This window comes from Rhinatrema bivittatum, chromosome 9 (assembly GCF_901001135.1).
Source record: "Rhinatrema bivittatum chromosome 9, aRhiBiv1.1, whole genome shotgun sequence".
In the NCBI taxonomy this organism is placed as follows: domain Eukaryota; kingdom Metazoa; phylum Chordata; class Amphibia; order Gymnophiona; family Rhinatrematidae; genus Rhinatrema; species Rhinatrema bivittatum.
In genome coordinates this window covers 230,362,777-230,379,292 of record NC_042623.1, presented here as the reverse complement: position 1 = coordinate 230,379,292, position 16,516 = coordinate 230,362,777, and the positions used below count along the sequence as shown (strand labels likewise).

The 16,516-nt window shown below is 49.1% G+C and overlaps 1 protein-coding gene across 8 annotated transcripts in view; it reads left to right on the top strand.

Annotated features, from left to right (window-relative positions):
• The window catches only part of ATP13A3 (ATPase 13A3), a 535,999-nt gene that overhangs the window by 148,275 nt on the left and 371,208 nt on the right, over positions 1-16,516 (top strand). For all 8 annotated transcript variants that reach the window (XM_029615360.1, XM_029615358.1, XM_029615363.1 and 5 more), the window contains one exon: positions 13,948-14,082. In XM_029615360.1, coding sequence (XP_029471220.1) covers positions 13,948-14,082 — 135 coding nt within the window. The remainder of the gene's footprint in view (positions 1-13,947; positions 14,083-16,516) is intronic.

Genomic DNA, 16,516 nt, shown 5'->3' with positions numbered 1-16,516 from the left:
AGACTTCGATCCCAAACCGAACACCCGCTCCACCGACTGACTGTTTGCACAGGTATCCGGGGGGCTGCACGGTGGGGGGCCTTAATTATTTTCTTGCGCGCGTGTTCATGGGGGGGGGAGGGGGTGTTTCGGTCATTATGCAACTCTCGCGGGGGGTGGGAGGGTGGGTTACTGTATTTCGCTGGGGTGGGGGTGTGGGGTGCGTATTTAAACTCTGCGTTTATGGTAGGGTTCTTTTGGGGTGGAAAGACGGAGGGCACACACAAACACAAACACAAAACGTCGCTGATCTTGGAAAGGCACCTAATTAGCCCTCTACAAAACAATTAACTAAATAGAGAATGCTAACTTGGTTAGGCACTCCCCTATTGTGATAAAGAACACGCACAACCTCCCACTGACGGACCACGTTTACCACCACCAATTTCTATTTCGGTGTTTTTTTCTCAATCGGCATCCTAGCTGCTTCTTACAGTCTGGGTCCTCTTACCTAAGAAAGTAATCATTTCAGGGGAGGGAGAATGAGGGGAGAGGTGAGTGTGAGGGGAGAGAGTTGGAGTGGGGACAGGGGAGGGAAGGGGGGGGTGACTGACCAAGGGGGAGGAGGATGAGTGACTGAGGTAAATGAGCAAGGGGAAGGGGGAGGGAGGGTAAAGAACCTGACTCTGCCACTGCAACGCGTGGCCGGGTACCGCTAGTACAGAATAAAATATCACAGGCTATTAGTGTAGGTCTCTTCTTTCCATGCCCATTCGGTTTTTGACCTCCTCCTTCGGTGTCACCTGTGATGGTGAATATGAGGACTGTTTTTTCTCCCAGGACAAGCAGGATGGTAGTCCTCACATGTGGGTGACTTCACTGGACGGAGCCCTATCACGGAAAACTTTTCTGTGAAAGTTTCTAGAACTTTTGACTGGCACACTGAGCATGCCCAGCATGCCATGATCCCTGCAGCCACAGGGGTCTCCCTTCAGTCTCTTTTTTTTTCCACGCTGCAGTTTGCCTCACGGTTAGGAGCTTTGTGAGAATTTCTCACACAATTTTCCTCACGGAAAACATTAATATTTTACTTAAAAAAAAACAAACCAAAAAAACCCCAAAGCATTCCCTCATAGGGATCTCCCATCGGGATAATGTTTTTCCATCGTTTGGTGAGTAAATTCATTATTCCCGGTCGATTCCTGCCCCCACCTTTTTCGGTGTCCGCAGCCCATCGACTATTTTGGACCTCAACCTCTGCCATTATGGCAACAGGTTTCCAAAAATGTCCGGAGTGCCCCCGAACCATGTCTATTACCGACCCACACGATGTCTATGTGCTGTGCCTCGGCTCATCACACGACATGTCTAACTGCCCAGGTTTTGGCCAGATGACTCCGGGTAGGCAGGCTCGCCTCAATAAGATGGAGACTCTGTTCAAAATCAATTTCCTAGCATGTAGCAGATGGACTCGGGACCAATGGGTATAGTGTACTCCTGATAGCAGTTGGAGACGGATCAGATTTCAATCTGACGTCAGCCCTAGTATATATACCCCTGCAGGAAGTGCAGCTCTTCAGTATTTTCCATCTCCATAGCAGTTAGGGACTATCTGCACACTCTCACAGTTTTAGAGCAAAATTTAACGGAGAAAACCCAAAATAAGAAGAAAACTTACCTCAACGACGAGCCCCGCTCTCCTGCGGTGACACCCTCAGGTCCCTCCCCCAGTTGAGAATTCCTGAGGTGATTTCCGTGGTCCCTTGGAGGTGAGCCTCGGTCCGGCGGCTGACCTTTGGCGGGGACCTAGCCCCCGATCTCGGGCGCGGCTGAGAGGCAGCGGGTGCAACCACGAGCGCGGCGGTGAAGGTATTTGCCCTCTCCCCCCGCAGCCGGACACCGCCCGGAACGAAACCGGGAAGCGCCGAAGACAAGGTAAGGTAGAAATCTTGTTTAAAGACTCCGGTCTCTGAAGCTCGAGGAGTCGCACAGGTCACCAGCCGGGACCAGTGCCACCGGGTTGATCCGCCCCAACAGGGCTCGACCCCGGTTAGAGCCAAGGGCTTTCCCATGTGGGGACTCTCCGAAGTGGTCACCATATTGCCCGTGTGGTTGCCATCGCCATTTTGGCCTGTTCGCTGCCCTGACCACCATCTCATTCCGTGCTCGTAGGGCGAGTCGTGCGCACAACATTACTTGTGCGCACAACGTTACACGCTGAAGTGCTGCATGCACAACTTGCGCTTACTAGGCCAGGCGCACAACTGCGACTTGTGCGCTCATCAGCGCGCACACACGTCCACACGCACATATTCGACGCACGAGATTGTATGTGTCTATATCGATGGCACCACCAGAAAAAGAACTCAAGGTTCAGGGCCTCTGCCCAGCTTGCCACATCAGAGCCGCACAACACGAAGAGGCCGACGCCCTGTGCATCCAGTGCGAGGAGACACTGGGGGATCAAGCCCAGGGCCAGCCTCATCTGGGCCTGAGTGCTAGTTCCTCAATAAGTACCCCGGATCTAGCAAACCCCAGCGGGACCCCCCCCCCTCAAACGGGGCTCCCCAGGGACACAGCGCCTTTTAGCTTGGACCCAGCGTCTATTTTCCTGGGTGGAATTTTTCAAAGGCCTACACACCTTCGTTCACATACAGACGGAGCCTCCGGTAACACGGCCAAAGCCTTCACCAGAGGACCATAAGAACATAAGAAATTGCCATGCTGGGTCAGACCAAGGGTCCATCAAGCCCAGCATCCTGTTTCCAACAGAGGCCAAAACCAGGCCACAAGAACCTGGCAATTACCCAAACACTAAGAAGATCCCATGCTACTGATGCAATTAATAGCAGTGGCTATTCCCTAAGTAAAATTGATTAATAGCCATTAATGGACTTCTCCTCCAAGAACTTATCCAAACCTTTTTTGAACCCAGCTACACTAACTGCACTAACCACATCCTCTGGCAACAAATTCCAGAGCTTTATTGTGCGTTGAGTGAAAAAGAATTTTCTCTGATTAGTCTTAAATGTGCTACTTGCTAACTTCATGGAATGCCCCCTAGTCCTTCTATTATTCGAAAGTGAAAATAACCGAGTCACATCTACTCGTTCAAGACCTCTCAAGATCTTAAAGACCTCTATCATATCCCCACTCAGCCGTCTCTTCTCCAAGCTGAACAGCCCTAACCTCTTCAGCCTTTCCTCATAGGGAAGCTGTTCCATCCCCTTTATCATTTTGGTTGCCCTTCTCTGTACCTTCTCCATCGCAACTATATCTTTTTTGAGAATTGTACACAGTATTCAAGGTGTGGTCTCACCATGGAGCGATATAGAGACACTATGACATTTTCCGCTACGCTCTGGGCCCCGCTAGGCCCAGGGTAGTGAATCCACCACCCGAAAGCGCCGCTTACGGGGACACGGACATCTCGGAGGAGGAATCAGAGCCCCTGGAGGAAGGGGAACTCCCCCCGGGGACAGAGCCTCACCAGACCATGAGACGCTTCTTCACCAAGGACGAGCTCCCAGACCTGGTCACCAGCAGCCTGAAGGAACTTGCGATCCCGGGCACAAGTGCCTCGGGGGAACCTAAGACGAATCTTCTGCTAGAGGGACTCCGTCAGACCTCCGGCCATTTCCCTCTGCTACAAGCCGTTCAACAGCTAATTGACCTGGAATGGATTGCTCCAGAGTCCACATTCAAAGGGGGACAGGCTATGGCAGCCATGTACCCACTGGACCCGGCGGCCAAAGACCTTCTGACATGCCCAAAAGTGGATGCTATGCTCTGTGCGGTCTCGAAGCGCACCACTATCCCAGTGGAGGGAGGTGCAGCACTCAAAGATGTGCAAGACAGACATCTGGAATCCATCCTTAAACAGTCCTTTGATGTTGCCGCTATGTCGATACAAATAGTGGCCTGCTGCACTGTTGTGACACGTGCCTGCCTATCACAGACCAGGAGCAACACCCCTGGGGAAGCCATGGAACCAGTAGTATCATTCCTCGCGGATGCTACTTTCGACCTGGTATGCACCGCAGCCAGAGGAGTGTCATCAGCTGTGGCAGCCAGGAGACAACTCTGGCTCTGAAGCTGGTCGGCCTACGTGTCTTTGAAATCGAGACTCACAAGGATGCCCTTCAAGGGATCCCTCCTGTTCGGCAGTGAACTAGAGAAACTGACTGACAAATGGGGCGAGTCCCCACTACTGCGGCCGGAGGACAAAAACAAGAGAAACCAGCGACCCTTCCCCCGATCATCCAGGGGCAGAGGTTCACAGAGCTTCAATCCATACAGACACAATTATCAAGCGCCCTGCCCTACAGGCAGGAACCAGCCCTTTCGGAATAAACACAATAAAAGGGGAACCAGCTCGGTTCCAGGCCCCAGCCGCACCCCACAATGAGATTCAGCCGACTCGTCCAAGGGAAGAAGCCATAGGGGGCAGACTAGCCCTATTCTACCACAGATGGGTCGAGATAACCGGACAAGAGGGTCCTAACCATCATTCGAGAGGGGTACTACCTGGATTTCCTGCGAACCCCTCCGGACAAGTTCATGGAATCCCCCTGCCACGACCCCTCCAAGAGGGTGGCAGTGGAAGCTACACTGACCAGACTACTAGCCATCGAGGCCATAACCCCAGTACCTCCACAAGAAATAAATACTGGGCATTATTCCATTTATTTTATCGTCCCCAAGAAAGAGGGGACATTCAGGCTCATCCTGGACCTCAAGTCTGTCAACCGCCACCTGAGGATTCCCCACTTTCGCATGGAAACCCTACGCTGTGTAATAAGGGCGATACAACCGGGAGAGTTTCTCACATTCCTGGATCTCTCGGAAGCCTACCTACACATCCCGATCCATCAGGAACATCAGCGCTTCCTACGTTTCAAAATCCTGGACCGTCACTGCCAGTTCCGGGCACTACCCTTCAGGTTAGCCACAGCACCCCGGACGTTCACGAAAATCATAATGGTGGTGGCGGCAACACTGAGGAAGGAAGGAATCCTCGTACACCCTTACCTAGATGATTGGCTGATCAGGGCAAAATCTCCAAAGGAAAGTCACCAAGCAACCAACAGTCAAAACTCTCCTGGAAAGCCTCGGATGGGTGGTCAACACAAACAAGAGTTGTTGCAGCCCCTCACAGTCTCTAGAATACCTAGGAGTCCGATTCGACACCAGAGAAGACAAGGTCAGCCTGACTCCCACAAGGAGATCAAAACTGAGGAACCGGTTACAAATCCTGCTGAGCGAACCTCACCCCACAGCATGGGATTTCCTGCAAGTCCTCGGTCTGATTGCATCCACACTGGAAGTAGTGCCATGGGCGCGAGCTCACATGAGACCCCTACAGCGCTCACTCCTATCGCAATGGAATCCACTGTCTCAGAACTATGCCGCACGTCTACCACTCCCGGGCAGAGTTCGGACCCAGCTACGATGGTGGCTGCAGGTCAGCCACCTGAGTCAGGGATCAAGACTATCTTCACCAACCTGGACCCTGCTCACCACAGATGCCAGCCTAAGAGGATGGGGAGCACACTGCGAGGAGCAAACCGCCCAAGGGCAGTGGATTGCAGAAGAGTCGGGATGGAACATCAACCGCCTAGAAGCGCGAGCGGTCAGACTAGCCTGCCTATGGTTCGTTCACAGACTCCGAGACAAAGTGGTCAGAGTTATGTCGGACATCGCCACAACAGTGGCCTACATCAAGAACCAGAAGCCAACAGGTGTCTCTGGAAATAGACCCCCTAATGTCATGGGCGGAACATAAGAACATTAGAAAATGCCATACTGGGTCAGACCAAGGGTCCATCAAGCCCAGCATCCTGTTTCCAACAGTGGCCAATCCAGGCCATAAGAACCTGGCAAGTACCCAAAAACTAAGTCTATTCCATGTTACCATTGCTAATGGCAGTGGCTATTTTCTAAGCGAACTTAATAGCAGGTAATGGACTTCTCCTCCAAGAACTTATCCAATCCTTTTTTAAACACAGCTATACTAACTGCACAAGTAAATCTCCAGGAGATCTCGGCCGTCCACATTGCCGGGAAAGACAACATCATGGCGGACTACCTCAGCAGAGAACGTCTAGACCCAGGAGAATGGAAGCTGTCGACCACAGCGTTCCAAATGATAGTGAAACATTGGGGAACACCGCACATGGACCTTCTGGCAAACCGGTCCAACGCCCAAGTACCCAGGTACTTCAGCCGCAGGCAGGAACCTCAGTCCTAGGGGATCGATGCCCTGGTACAGACCTGGCCACAGGGGACTTTATTATACGCCTTCCAGCCGTGGCCCCTATTGGGCGCAATCATTCACAAGTTACAGCTACACAGGGGACTAGTACTTCTGGTGGCCCCGGACTGACCAAGAAGACCGTGGTACGCAGACATGAGAAGACTACTGGCAGGGACCCCCCTGCCGCTGCCTCCACACGGAGACTTGCTTCAACAAGGGCCGATCCTCCACGAGGATCCAGCTCGATTCTCTTACGGCCTGGCCATTGAGAGAACTCGCCTGAGAAACAGCGGATACTCGGGGGCTGTAATCGACACCCTACTCTGAGCACGTAAGTTTTCCACATCTTTAACGTACATTAGGATTTGGAGAGTATTCGAAGCCTGCTGCGAAGACCACGACATCATACCACGCTCAGTCAAAGTTCCCGTGATCTTGGAATTCCTACAGAATGGGCTACAGAAGGGATTGTCCCTCAACTCCATCAAGGTACAGGTGGCCGCATTGTCATGCTACGGCACCAAGAGCGAGAGTGACAGCATAGCCTCTCATCTGGACATTTCACGCTTCCTGAAAGGAGTCAAACACATCCGCCCACCACTAAAGTGGCCGGTACCTCTTTGGAATCTCAACCTGGTCCTGGATTTTCTAGCAGGAGCCTCCTTCAGGTCCCTCCGCGGATTGTCTCTCCGACTATTGACTCTGAAGACAGCATTCCTGCTGGCAGTTTGTTCAGCCTGCCGCATCTCAGAACTACAAGCACTGTCCTGCCATGAGCCGTTCCTCAGGCTGACCCCGGAAACCATCCAGCTACGCACGGTCCCTTCGTTCCTTCCCAAAGTGGTGTCACACTTCCATCTTAACCAAACCATCTCGCTACCATCGCCGGATGAGTTTAAGAATTCGGAAGAAGCCCGAAGTCTACGCCACCTCAACATCGGCAGGCTTCTATCCAGATACCTGGAAATGTTGGAACTCGTACGAAAAACGTACAACCTATTCGTCCTTCACAGCAGGAAGAGACAAGGGGAAGTGGCCTCGCGGGCAACCATAGCCTGCTGGATCAAGGAAGTCATCAAGGCGGCCTACGCAGAAGCAGGCAAGCCGCCGCCTCTACAAGTCAAGGCTCATTCTACTAGAGCCCAGGCAGTGTCCTGGGCAGAAACCAGAATGTTGTCACCCGCCGAGATTTGCAGGGCGGCAACATGGTCCTCCATCCACACCTTCTCCAGGTTCTACCGCCTGGATGTTCAGGCTCGGGAGGACACGGCATTTGCAAGGGCAGTACTAAGTGGGTCTCGGACAGCCTCCCACCCGGTTCGGGGGTAGCTTTTATACATCCCATTGGTCCTGAGTCCATCTGCTACACGCTAGGAAATAGAGAAATTACTGACCTGATAATTTCATTTTCCTTAGTGTAGACAGATGGACTTAGCATCCCACCCTTGGCTGCCGTTACTCATGGAAGTTTGAATGATACAAGGGTAAGCCATGCTTTCCTTCACTTAGGACACCCACCCTACCGGGTGTCGACGCTTTCCGCTTGAGGGCACTGGCGCTCTCCAGCTGTAGCCAATTCAACCAGATCCAATTTAATCAAGTTATAAAGTTTAACCAAGTTATAAAGTTTAACCAAGTTCTGAAGTTATTCAAGTTAATCAAATTAGTCACACATATATCCACAATGCTTTTCGAGGAGAATACTGAAGAGCTGCACTTCCTGCAGGGGTATATGTACTAGGGCTGATGTCAGATTGAAATCTGATCCGTCTCCAACTGCTATCAGGAGTACACATACACATTGGTCCTGAGTCCATCTGTCTACACTAAGGAAAACGAAATTATCAGGTAAGTAATTTCTCCAGTTGACTCCATCGACGTCCACCTAATCGTCACCAGCAGGACCATCAAAAAAGTTAGTCACAAAACCTCGCCGGGAGCACCAGGGCAGCAATGACTGTCCATCACAAACTCTAAGGCATCCACATCTACCTCAGTGCTGGGGAAAGACCGGACCAAGCACCGAGGGAAGCACTGACACCGGCACCGACGCAAGTCGACTCCCGGTGCCAGTACCGATCCTGCATCGGCTTTGGCTATTGAGCCGCTTGCGAAGAAGAATCGGGTAGAGGAGCCTCTAACACCCTCTCCACCTGAAAAACCAAGGCGATCCCCACCGATATTGGTGCCAGGTACTGAGCCCCCACAAGTCCCTTTGGAGGTGCCAGTAGCACCTAGCCTGCCACCCCCTGTAGCTGCGATATCTACAACAGCTTTCAGGGAGGAGCTGGATGGTTTCATCCGCCAAGCAGTGCTCGATGCTCTCCGAGACCTACAGCCATCAATGCCAACCCCCATACTGGCACCAACACCGGAGCCATCGATATTTGCACCATTGCTAACCAGGCTGGATACCCTCATATGTGCCCTTCCAACACAACCTGGGCCACCAATGCCAAAGCAACCTGCAAAGCCTCTAAAATCCCAGATTCCCATTCCGGGGTCCTCAGAAAACGAAAGCACAGATTCCAGTCCTCTTGTCACCGATGCCTGAACCAATGCCTGATCCATCAGGGCTCTCTGGACCGAGAGCCCCTCATTTTCCATCGATGTTTTCGGTGCTGCCGAAACCCGCATCGGTGCCACCGCATTTTCCATCAAGGCCATCGAAGGATCCATCATATTCTGGTATAGCCATCACTTCTTTTGGTGCATCCACAAATTGGAGAACCTCTAATGTTTTGTGGTGTGTCCTCTTCTGTAATAAGTTCAAAGGGAATTGTCTCTGACATCTCCCTAATAAAATTGACAAAGGAGAGACTCCATTCCCCTCTCACCGTCCTGTGAAACCCTCCTCAGTGCCCTACAGGCCCTAGGATTCACCCAAACTATTTCAGCCCCCACACACAAAGCGGGGCATACCCTGGACCTCATTTTCACCAACTCCAGTGTCCAGACAGTATCGCCCCCCACCTGTCCCGTGGTCCGACCACGCCCTTATTGAGACCCGTTTCACCCTTGAAAATCTTTTGTCTTGAAAACCCCTGCAATCTTTTGTCTTGAAAGATTGCAGGGGTTGCCTCCAACCCCTGCAATCTTTCAAGACAAAACAACTCTTTCTCCTACTGTAAAACCTGCAATTCTGAGGAGCTCACCTCGGCTCTCGCCGAATCCATAAACAACCTTGACTGTTCCTCCCCTGACACTGCTCTCAGCTCTTGGATCAGCATCACTCAAGAAATAGCCAATAAGATATGCCCCATCATTACCCGCAAGCAACGCACCTCTCCTTCCAATAACAATCCCTGGTACCCAAATGAAGCACAATCTCAGACATAAAGAAAGAGCCTGGCGCAAAGACCCCATCCCACAGCACTCCACCTCCTACAAATCCCACCTTCACACATACCGCCTTGCCATCCAAAATGCCAAACGGGACTACTACGCCTCCAAAATCCACCAGTACACATTCAACCCTAAAGCCCTTTTCTCCTACGTCGCGGCCCTCACCAATCCTCCCCCTCCCCCATCATCGCTGAGGAAGAAACTAGTACAAAATGCGAAGAACTTGCTTGTTTCTTCCACAACAAAATAGCTAACATACTCCTCAGGTTCCCCCCCCGCAGCTACTCACATGCCCATCCCTCACAACCCCAACAACAACCCCCCCTCCCTGAAAAATCCCCTCAACTCCATTGACCTCACCTCATCTAAGGAAATTGAGGCAATTCTAAAAAAATCTAAGCCTGCATCCCGCCTGTCTGACACGATACCCACGAAAACGCTACTCTCCATCCCTACTACTATCGCTCAACCCCTAGCAGATATTATCAATTGCTCCTTGTCCACTGGTGCTATCCCGGATCCCCTCAAACATGCTGTAGTTAAACCCCTCCTAAAGAAGCCATCTCTTGACTCCAAAGACCCCTCTAACTATCGTCCTATCTCCAATCTCCCTCTCATTTCCAAAATAATGGAGAAAGTAGTTAATACCCAGCTCATGGATTACCTGGACGACAATAACATTCTCCACCCCTCCCAGTTTGGCTTTCGCAAAAATCTAAGCACTGAAACCCTTCTACTATCTTTCACGGACCTCCTCCTCACTGGCCTTGACCAAGGTCATAATTTTCTCATCGCTTTCCTCGACATTTCAGCGGCTTTTGATACGATAAGCCATGATCTGCTCCTCTCCCGCCTAGTTGACATAGGCATTTCTGGCACCGCACTCCTTTGGTTTAGATCCCACCTTACTTCTCTGTAAAAATTGGCCCCTCAGAATCCTCCCTATTCACCTTATCGCAAGGAGTACCCCAAGGCTCCTCCCTCTCCTCCACCCTTTTTAACATATACCTCCTCCCCCTCTGCCATCATCTGTCTGATCTCGGTCTCAGATTCTACATCTATGCAGATGATGTCCAAATCATTATCCCTATCCATGAATCGCTTACTGCCACCCTTTCTTTCTGGGAGAAATGCCTTGCCTCTATTAACACACTGCTTACCTCCCTCCAACTCGCCCTTAATTCCACCAAAACTGAGCTCCTCCTCATTCACAATCATCAGACCCTCAAACTGACCCCTTCTAATGACCCCTTGACCACCTGTCTCAGCTCACAACCCTCCGTACGAAACCTAGGCTTCCTAATCGACCCCCATCTGAGCCTCAAGAGCCACATTAACTCTGTCATAAAAGGAGGTTTTTATAAGCTCATGGTCATGAAAAAGCTCAAGCCCCTTCTCCACACTCATGATCTCAAAACTGTTATCCAAGCTACCTTTATGTCTAAGTTGGATTACTGCAATTCCTTGTATCTCGGCCTCCCCTTCTCCACCATCAGACCCCTCCAGATACTTCAAAATGCGACAGCAAGGATAATCAGTAATGCACGCAAATCAGACCACATAACCCCTATCCTCAAAGACCTACACTGGCTCCCCATCCCCTCCCGTATCCTGTTCAAAACCCTCACCATCATTCATAAAGCTATCTACAACCATAATTCCCTATGGCTCAATAAACCACTCCAACCTGCTCAATCCGCCCGCCCCACCAGAACGAACCTCAAATGCATTCTACAAGTCCCCACACTTAAGAAAGCCCGCCTATCAGCAGCAAGGGCCCGCGCCTTCTCTATTGCGGGCCCCACTCTTTGGAATTCCCTTCCTCCCAACCTCCGTCTGGAGCCATGCCTACTCAAATTCTGTAAATTGTTAAAAACCTGGCTTTTTCACCAGGCCTTTCCGGATTAACTCGTTTGTTACCTCTGTCCTGCCCCCCCCCCCCCCCCCCCCCCAGCTCCAGCTTACTTAACCTAGTAAACTTGTAACCGTGTAAAACCTTTTGCAAGCAGTGTAATTCAACTCTGTAAATCAAGCAATCATATCAGTTGCACCTGTAAATTTGTAAATCATTTGATCTTGCATATTTCTGTATTTGCTCAGACTTGTTATTCATGTTATATTAATCATGTATTCTTCCCATGCTCGCTAATCATGTTACCTCTATCCTGTTTTCTCTCCTTTACTTAATCAGGCTCGCTGTTGCTCGAGCCCCAATTGTCCTACCCCTTTCCCCTGTTACTCGTATTTTCCACCTTTTGTTATTATGTAAACCGATATGTGTAGTACTTTAATGTCGGCATAGAAAACGGTTAAATAAATAAATGTTATGCCATCCGAACCGTCAAACCCTATCCCTCACAGCCTGGATGTTGAAAGCTTGATCCTCCCAACTGCTCGACCTTTCGACTGATGTCTCTCAAGTGCTTGTAACCTCACGAAAGCCTTCCACACAAAAATCGTATTGTTCGAAGTGGAAAAGATTCTCCATGTGGTGCATGCAAAAAGGTATCGACCCCTTTTCCTGCTCCACGCCATCTCTATTAGACTATCTCTGGCACCTTTCAGACTCTGGTCTCCAGACTTCTTCGGTGAGGGTACACCTGAGTGCTATCTCAGCGTACCACAAAGGAGTTGGGGATGCCCCAGTAACAGCACAACCCCTTGTGAGTAGATTTTTGAGGGGCCTACTACAACTTAAGCTCTCGCAACGGCCACCAGTCACTGAATGGGACCTAAATGTAGTACTTACAAGGTTCATGCGATCCCCGTTTGTGCCTTTGCACTCCTGCGATGTTAAATTTCTTACATGGAAAGTTCTCTTCCTAGTAGCCATTACATCTGCTCGAAAGGTTAGTGGGTTAAAGCACTTGTTACATACTCACCCTATACCAGGTTCCTACATGACCGAGTGGTCCTACGTACTCACCCTAAATTCCTTCCCAAGGTGATTACTGCCTTCCACTTGAATCAGTCTATATTCTTGCCCACCTTTTTCCCAAGGCCTCACTCTCACCAGGGTGAGAGAATTTTACACACCTTGGATTGTAAACGTGCACTTGCATTTTACCTAGACCGCACTGCAGCCCATAGGAAATCCACCCAACTCTTTGTTTCTTTTGACAAAACAGACTAGGAGTTGCAGTGGGCAGTCAAACTCTCTCCAATTGGCTAGCAGACTGTATTGAATTCTGCTATGAAAAAGCAGGCCTTCCTCTCCAGGGACGAGTAAAGGCGTACTCGATAAGAGCAATGGCAACTTCAGTAGCACACTATCGTTCAGTACCGATTGTTGACATCTGGGAAATGTTGGGAAATGTTCTACCATGTTACTCTCTGCAGTTATTCACATTGTTAATTGTAAACCGGGTTGATGTGATTCATATCATGAAACTCGGTATAATAAAAATAATAAATAAATAAATAAATAAATCTGCAAAGCAACAACATGGAGCTCTCTTCACACATTTGCAGCACATTACTGTCTGGACAAGGAAGGACGTCAAGACTCTACCTTTGGCCAATCAGTCTTGAAGAACTTATTTCCAGTATAATCCCAACTCCTTCCACATCCAATCTGTTGTGATTTTCAGGCTGCCTCATTTTTCCCAATAGTGTGCCAGTTGTTGTGCCTGTTGCACAAGTTGTATGCGGTTGGTCCAAACAAATATGACTCAGCCTGTAGCTTGCCAATCACCCACATGTGAGGACTACCATCCTGCTTGTCCTGGGAGAAAGCAGAGTTGCTTACCTGTAACAGGTGTTCTCCCAGGACAGCAGGATGTAGTCCTCATGAAACCCACCCACCACCCCATGGAGTTGGGCCCGAAATGTTTTATTATTTCATTTTTTCACTCGCACCTTTTGCTACAAACAAGACTGAAGGGGGGAGAACCCTGTGGCTGCAGGGATCATGGCATGCTCAGTGTGCCAGTCAAAAGTTCTAGAAACTTTGACAGAAATGTTTTCCGTGATAGGGCTCCGTCCAGTGACATCATCCACATGTGAGGACTACATCCTGCTGTCCTGGGAGAACACCTGTTACAGGTAAGCAACTCTGCTTTTTGGTGTTGGCATCAGTCCTCTTTCAACTGCACAGTGACCACATGCATGTTATAAATGGACTGTGAGCACGTAATCATGCCCAAATCAGGCATGTAGCAGCAGTGCATTTAAACAGAGGTGAAAAATACCGTATCTTTGTAACTTTCTGGTGAGTAATCCATGTCCTCTTCTTCCCATTCTGGTCATTTGGATGCTCTGTGTTTTAGTAACTCACAAGTCGTGAATGCTCTGCTGCAGAGACAAATGTTTTATAATAAGAAAGTGAAATTCAGTTTTGGGCTAACCTTGTGTTCATTTGTCTTCAGGTTCTCAATCCTTTCTACATTTTCCAGCTATTCAGTGTTATTTTATGGACTACGGATGAATATTACTACTATGCATTAGCAATTGTGATCATGTCTGTGATATCCATTGGTAGCTCATTGTACACGATCAAAAAGGTGAGCTTGGTTTATTTTTATGCATCTGTTACAGAGATCTTGACAGAAGTGCCAGCAGATGGTGTCAAACTGCAGCAAGAGGGTTTTTGTACATTACATTTATTTTTTTACATACCGACATTTGATCTGAGATATCACATCGATTTACATTCAGCTACCGTAGGTATTTCCCTATCCCCAAAGGGCTTACAATCTAAGTTGTGTACCTGAGGCAATGGAGGGTAAAGTGACTTGCCCAAGGTCACAAGCAGGACTCAAACCCTGGTCTCCTGGTACTTAGCCCACTGCTCTAACCACTAGGCTATTCCTCCTCCCTATATGGATTAAATTTTGCATGACTTACACGTTAGTCCACTAAGATACATAGAAATAAAGGTCACCAGGCTGTAGATTTACCCAATTAGCAGGCCGATACAGAACGGTGCTCTCGGCCGAGCGCACTGTTTAGCCCTGTTTGACCGCGCGTTTTACACGCGCTATTATTACCCCTAATACTGTAAGGGGCAATAGCGCATGGAAAATGCGCGGCTAACCCCCCCCCTCCTCCCAAAACTAATAGCGCTCATCTCATGCAAATGCATGTTGATGAGCCTATTAGTTATACCCGTGGGATACTGAAAGAAAAATGTGCGGCCAAGCTGTACATTTTACTCTCAGAAATTAACGCCTGCCCAAAGGCAGGCGTTAATCGGGGACAACACCGGAAGAGTGAACAGAAAAGCAGAAAAAACTGCTGTTCTGTACACCCTCTGACTTAATATCATGGCGATATTAAGTCGGAGGTCCTAAAAATTAACTTAAAAAAAAAAGCTGTCTGCCGGCCCACGGGTTGGAAAACGGACGCTCAATTTTTCCGGCGTCCTTTTGCCAAATCCGTGGCTGTCAGCCAACGCCGGTAAAATTAAGCGTCAGTTGTCAGACCCGCTGACAGCCGCCGCTTCCGCTAATAAGGAGGCACTAGGGATGTGCTAGTGTCTAGTGCCTCCTTATTAGCGCAGGCCCTAATTTAAATAAAGAATCGCGCACCCAGGAGAGGTGCCTGGGTGCGCATCAGGAGAACGGGTGCTCGCCTTGGAGCGCCGGCTCTCCCGCGGAGTTTTATGAATCGGCCTGTAGATGAACAGGTCCCTATCCTCAATTAAATCCCACCTATTAATCCACTTTTGAGATTCCTGGTTTTCACTCAAAACTTTTGTCCTTCTTGAGTATAAGCTTCACAGAGCAGGGCCTGTACAGCACTACCTATTTCTTGTTGCAATGTAGAAATGAATGATAATCTCTAAAAAGGTACTACTAACGGGATAAGTTTGTGTTTAACTCTTTGAGAGTTACTCTGCATATCAGATCAGTGCAGGATGTTGGCAGGATGTTGCCAATGCCTGAATAAGCTTGTACCTTTTACATTACAAAATAATCACTCCCCGCAGACACGTGCACACACAATTCATCCCTAATAATACTCACACCAGCTCCATAATAAACACACGTACACAGGGGAGAGACTTCAAGGGAGAAAGAGTCTATCCTCAGCACACACACACATCCCCATCTCAACATGCGCGCGCACACATATGGAGGAGGCAGGGGGAAATTGGGAGTGCAGTGAGAGAGAGGTGCATCTATTTCATTTGTACAGAGTCATTTCACACATCATAGCGCAGCTTCTGGTTTTCAAATTTTATGCCAATAATGAATGACATCGATATTAACCAATCAAAATGGAGAGCCATCTATATTCAAAAAACGTCATCCCCAAAAATAATTCTCCTATGGTTTCAAAAAGATATATTTGCTTTCCCTGTACGTACCAGGATTAGTCCAGACTGCTGGGTTACGCCTCCCTTCCAGCAGATGGAGTCAGAGAAAAGCTGAAAAGCACCCCTTAGATATACCGATGTGCCATCTGCGATCCTTCAATGTTTCTCTGACTCCAACAAGATAAAGGAAAGCATAACCTGTGGTCCTGTTCCTTGTCAAATTCCGTGATAATCCTGTACATTGGGAACGGTTTGGCATTTGAGATATCCCTTAGACCTTTGGCTAGATCAATCTTGATTTAAAAAAAAAGATATATATCTATATAAATAATAATAAATACTGTCAGGAAAGGCAAGTGTACAGATAGCGTCCTGAAGGGCAGGCAAGGTAGGACAGTGCCCTAATTCCTTTTTACCCGGAGATTGTGTCCCTACCCTTTGAGCTGGGGGGAAATATTTACCGGTGGGCCGGTCACTCTCTCCCCTTCTATACAAGCCCAGAGACGATAAAATTCCTCTGGTGGGTGCTAGCTTGTGTTAAGGTATCAGGGAGGTGTTTCCCCTGCTTGGTGGCTGATAAAAAAAAAAAAAAAAGAACTATTTCAAAAAAGGGCACATTTAAAAGGGTATTCAGACCTTTTCTTCAGCCCTAGCTGCCATAGTCTCCCGGGCCTCCG